This window comes from Chiloscyllium plagiosum, chromosome 30, assembly GCF_004010195.1.
Source record: "Chiloscyllium plagiosum isolate BGI_BamShark_2017 chromosome 30, ASM401019v2, whole genome shotgun sequence".
Classification (NCBI taxonomy): domain Eukaryota; kingdom Metazoa; phylum Chordata; class Chondrichthyes; order Orectolobiformes; family Hemiscylliidae; genus Chiloscyllium; species Chiloscyllium plagiosum.
In genome coordinates, this window is record NC_057739.1 from 3,175,762 (window position 1) to 3,181,761 (window position 6,000).

Here is a 6,000-nt window from a genome sequence, read left to right on the forward strand (position 1 = left end):
AGCTCCCTCATCTTACTTCATAAGACATGCCCCCCAGTCCAAGCAGTATCCTGGTAAATCTCCTCTGCACATTCTCTAAAGCTTCCACATCCATCCTATAATGAGGCAACCAGAAATGAACACAATATTCCAAGTGTGTTCTGTTGAGGGCTTTATGGAGCTGCAGCATAACCTCGCAGGTCTTAACCTGTCTATATCCCTTTCAGACTCTTTATGTTATCCAAGTCATTAATATATATTGTATCTAGTATATAATTGTGCCCCAGCAGTGATCACTGTGGCACTCCACTAGTTAGAGCTTGCCATCTTAGAAATGCCATCCTTATTCTCAAATCTCTGTCTTCTATTAGTTAGCCAATTAGTTGGCATGTTGAGACTAGCAACATAGTTGTGGGTGTTGTTTTACTCCAGGATTTCAAAATGGGGTTTGAACAGCCCGTCAGTTTTTTTTAAGTAAATGAACGCGTGTCAACAGAAATGTTTGACAGTAGAGAAAAAAATTGCATCTTGTGTTGACTTTTTGTCAGTTTGAAATCTACACCACCACAAAGTAGGAAAGATGATTGTTTACACATCCTTTGATTTTTTTGGAGAAATTTCAGGACAAAGTTTCATGGCATTTAATTCTCGAGTTGTGCAATTTAACACTTGTGCCTGGAAAACCTATCAGGCAGATCTCATTCTGACATGTTCAGTAGTATCATCAGCTGGGGTCAAATGTTCAATTCCAACTATTCTGGTGACATGATACAACCTACCTCTAGTTAGGTTTTTGTCCACTAGGAATATTCAGACATTTTATTCAGTTCACAAAGCAACAGATTCCTCAAAAAAATCTTAATGTCAGAGAATTCAAAGGAAAGACAAAAATGGCTCTAAAAATCTCTGGTCAGCAATCAAAATTCAAACTGGATGTCAGTTTTGACATCACTGAAGGGGTTTAGAATTTCCAGTACTTCGGAAACCGTGAGGCAATTCATGTCTGAAACTATCTTTCAAATAGGCAATCACATTTCTGCATATTTAAAAGCTGATTTTTTTTAAAAAGTGGTATTGATGAAAGGATAGCATGTTGGGAGAAATCACTACTCTTATCTATATTATACAACCTAAAATATGTAAAATATGCCAATTAATACCTGTAGCCTCATTATAATAGACATTAATTCTCTCCAGTTGGAGATCACTGTCTCCATGGTAGGTTCCGGTAGGATCGATGCCATGCTCATCACTGATAACTTCCCAGAACTAAAAAGAGTATAAAGTCAATATTAAAAATATATTAATTAGTTCAATGTATTTAAGAGAACTAACTTTAGTATGCATGGATATTATCATTATCACCGATCTCTGGAGAATTTTGCTCCTTTATTGTGGTTTACTTTTCTCACCAGCCCATTTGAACAAATGAAACAATACCTATGCTGAGCTCTTTAAATAAAAAGGAATCAAATACAGGTTCAAGATGAAAAGGATGACACAGGAAGATTGAGGCCTGAATAGTGAACTTTTTTAAGGAACAGCTAAATAGGAACACAGCAAGGATGGTATGCTGAAACAGATGAAATGAACTGAAAGACTTTCTTCAGTCAAACCTATTTCATAATGTGTTTCAATAAGCAATATAACAATTGTCCCAACTTTATAGTAACCAGGAAACCAGTAGGGAGAAACCTCTCCATGGATCAAATTAGTAAATTTCACTTGCATATTTAGGAATGTTTTCCCTCCCTTACTAACAATAACCTGCCTGTTGGTGCTCAGTTTGCAGCCCATTAAAACCACAATGCAACTGTGGACAAAGAGCATTGGGGGACTGGTGTTGTATACAGCATTATGAAATGTGGCTGTGATTATTGGAAGCCAATTATTTCAGAGCCAGGCAGTCACTGATGAGTTCTTGAGAACAGCATCCTGTGTCCAAGTACTTACAGCTGCTTCCTTTCTGACCTGATGATGGTTGTTAATAGTGTACAATGTTCGAACCCAACTGTGATATGCAATTCTTCAGAGATCAAAATAGTACATTCCTAAATGCACCAAGACCTGGACAAACATCCAAACTGGGAATGTTAAGTGGCAAAGTAATATTTGCATCAGACATTAACCATTTCCAGCAAGAGTCTAATCATCTACCAATGACATTCCCACTCCCTTTATCGTAATCTTTGGACCAGATGCTTTGACCAGAAACTGTAACTACAAATACAAATTAGATGTCTAATATTCATCATTGGTCTGTCGCAATACTGTTGCAATATTATTCAAAAGATGTTTCCCATCCAATCTAATTTTGGGGATAGGATGGTTACATCACATGAACTGCAGAAGTTTAAGGTAACAACTCACCAATACCTACTCAAGAGCAATTAGTGGTGGGCAATAATTGCTGATTAATTTTCCAATGAGACCATGCGCAATCCACGTAGCTACTCTTAATTCAATCCCCTCAATAATTCTAGTTGTTCTCTTCCATACCCATTTAATTACTGTGAAATTCTACTAAACTAAAGCTGTATACTTTATTGCAGGCATGTCTGCCAAATATTTATGAATTGCTTTATTCCATTGTTTTGGTAACTTTTGTCAGTCTTGGGCCCCAGTATTTTCTTTCCATTCAACAACTGGGCCCTTTCTCAAACACTTGCATTTCTCTACAGTTTTCACCTGCCAAGGAGTTTCAAATTCTCCTTTTGTTTAGCTTTACAGTTTATCACTTTCATTAGCTCTGTAAAATTTGCAAATGTATCCATTGTTTGTGACCCCAAAATACTCCAGAAAAGTTAAATAAGAGGCCAAATTAGATAAGTCTGTGGGAAAACACTAGATCAGAACAATTGCTCTACTACTAACCTCTGGGCTCCATTCATCAACAAATTATGTATTCATTATAAAATATTTGTGCTGAACTGCTTTATTTTAAGTTGCATCCTTTCCAGAGGAACTATATATAAAAGTTTGGCAAAATCCAAGTACAGTATCTGGCATTCTACCAAACAGAATTTCTGATATTCTCCTAATTTGAATCATCACTTCACTTAGAAGCTATCCAGAACCCAAAGATGTCCCATATCACCTTGGTGTTACTCCACAAGCTCATGACAGAAGTGATGGTAATCCTTCTTGATGGTAGCCACCACTGTAATTTTTAATTTTCCCAATATGTGAATTCTAAAGTTTCGCCTGTCATTATTAACATCAACTAAATCAGAGAAAAAAGTTGTAATAGAAACATAAAAGGTGGCTCGGTGGTTAGCTCTGCTGCCGCACAATGCCAGGACTTATGTTTGATTCCAGCCTTAGGCAACTGTCTGTCTGGAGTTTGTACATTCTCCCCAAGTCTGCATGGGTTTTCTCCAGATAATCCAAAAAACTGCAGGTTAGGTGGATTGGCCATACTATGTCGCCCATAGTGTCCAGGGATATGCAGGCTAGGTGGATTAGCCATGGGAAAAGTGGGATTACAGGGATAGGATAGGGGTGTTGGTATGGGTGGAATGCTCTTTGGATGTCAGTATGGACTCAATGGGCTGAATGGCCTGCTTCCACACTGTAGGGATTCTATGATATCTATGAAAAGACAGAAGTAGGAGTAGGCCTTGAGCTGAATACCCAAATTCTTCCCCCACTCCATCCATTGATCCCTTTAGCCACAAGAGCCACATATCCTTCCTTCCTTGAGATGAGAAATGTAAAAGAATTGTGGCTCTTTGAAAAAAAGGTAGAAGGCAAATTGGATCAAGAACCTCAGTAGTTTATTCAAGAAATCTTCCAGGGCTTGTATTCCTCCTTTGACCTGTTCAGGGACAGTTGTAGGAGATGCTGAGGATTAGTTCCTCTTGAGTACTTGTAAGTTGTCATTACTTTATGTTTTCATGTACTATTGAAACTTAGAAGAAAATGAAAATTTTCTTCACTTCCTGTATACCTGCATATCATTTTATATTTCATTCTTTTGAAGATCATCCTAAAAGTATTGTGCTGTATTCCATTGATAAATGTAACTTTTAACTAGCATTCTTGATTAATCAGCAGAATCTATTTCCCACATAAATATTTCACTATATGGAACATCTCTACTGCCTTATGCTTATTGAGCTCCCATGTTCACCCGAAAACAAAAGCTAGATTGACAAGGTAGGCCCTTAATTCTGGATCAGTGGTGCTGGAAGAGCACAGCAATTCAGGCAGCATCCGAGGACAGGCAAAATCGACGTTTCGGGCAAAAGCCCTTCATCAGGGCCCTTAAGCACACGTATACTTTTATTTCCAACAAGATGCATCACAATTTTATCTTTAGGTTGGATCAAACTATAGACAGTAGTTGCCCAGGTCACTTGGCTAATTTTCTTTCCACAGCCACTTTTACCTTTGCCAGTATTCAGTAATTTCTGAAATATTTGTACCAGAGTTCCTGCAATCTCATTCCTTAATTATCTAGCTCATACTCACTGGAAGGTTTGAAACAGATGTGCAAATGAGGTGGTGGCAATGTGAAGAGTGTCACAACTTATCTCAGAGATACATGATGGTTCATTTTCCAGGTCTAAATAAGTTGTCTGTTTCCCCAAGTAATAAATTTAATACAAATTTATAAATACTATGTTGACGCTCATCTTAGCTGCTGGGCAGGTGTTTTGGTATTGAATCAATTTTAATTTTCTACCATTGACTTTAAGTGCTTATATTTGCATCTTTATGAGTTGCTTAGTAATTCCAATCCCAGATAACAAAGGAAGATCAAACAGCTAGTGCAAGGGTCTACAAGACTCCACCTCACTTTTTAACCAAGCATTTCTATGCCAGTAGAACAAAGCTTCTCACTGTACTTGGTATGAAACACAGTATGTTTCCTCATTAATGCCAGAGTCAATGTTGCCATTGAACATCTATAGAGCACCAGAGTAGGATGGGGAGTAGAGGATGGAAAGCAGCCAGGTTTTGTAGGCTATATCTGTACCAGTGACATGGTTGAAAAGAGGGTTAAGATCCTGCAGCAAGATTTCAAAGAGTTAGAAAGAAAACTAAAAATTAGGACCACAAAGGTAATTCTCTAGGAAAAAAAACCAGAAATTGTTGGTGAAACTTAGGAGGCCTGCAGCATTGTGACAAGAAAACAGTTAATATTTCGAGTCTGGTGACTCAACAGAACTGCTTTCCTACCAAAGGTGCTGCCAGACCTGCTAAGTTTTACCAGCATTTTCTGTTTTTAGTTCAGATCTTCAGCATCCACAGTTCTTTAGTTCAGTTCTCTCCAGATTATGCCAGTGCCAGGCACTGGTGAGTGCATAAATAAGAGACTGTAACAGTTGATGCATGAGAGCAGAGATGGTATGAAAGGGAGGGGCTCAGATTCCAAGCAGCTGATGACCAGTGCAGTTATACATTAATGATTTGGACAAAGGAACTGAGAGCACTATTGATGAATTTGCAGATGTCACAAAGATAGGTGGAGTGGTCAGGCAGTGTTGAGGAAGTGGGAGGCTGAAGGACTAGGATAGGCTTGGAGAGCAGGAAAATAATTTGCAGATGGAATATAATGTGGGGAACTGAGAGTGTCGGAGAAATTTGCCCAATAAAGTAGAGACCACACAAACCAGATCGGGTGAAATTGACATGCTGTTTATTACAAGTGATACAGCTGGAGGAGAAATTAACTAGGCAGACACAGAAGAGAGAGAGAGAGAACCTGCACAGTTACTGCCTTTGCTGTTTGTGAATTCATGTGTCGTTGGACATCGGAGTGCATCTGGGAAAATTAACAAACAGTGAAATCCACAACTCATCTTGGAGGAACCGGTTTGGGCGAAGTTCACAACATAGAATCAGATGAGTTAATTGTTGTTTTAAGTCTGTCCAAGAGAAAGGCTGTATTAGTGAGTACAGTGGGTTCTTTCTTGATTTTATGTTTTTGGAGATAAGTCTCTTGATTAAACTTAAAATATAAGCCATAGCTATTAATTTAACCTGATGCAGTGTTTTGTAGAGGAATAAGATGGT

The 6,000-nt window shown here is 38.3% G+C and overlaps 1 protein-coding gene across 3 annotated transcripts in view; it reads right to left on the reverse strand.

The window, feature by feature from the left end:
- The window catches only part of LOC122564706 (tubulin beta chain-like), a 64,693-nt gene that overhangs the window by 25,444 nt on the left and 33,249 nt on the right, over nt 1-6,000 (reverse strand). The window contains exon 2 of one of the 3 annotated variants that reach the window (XM_043719822.1): nt 1,140-1,248. The exons of the other annotated variants lie outside the window; for them this stretch is intronic. Within the exon in view, the coding sequence (XP_043575757.1) occupies nt 1,140-1,248 (109 nt within the window). The remainder of the gene's footprint in view (nt 1-1,139; nt 1,249-6,000) is intronic. 3 annotated transcript variants of the gene reach the window in all.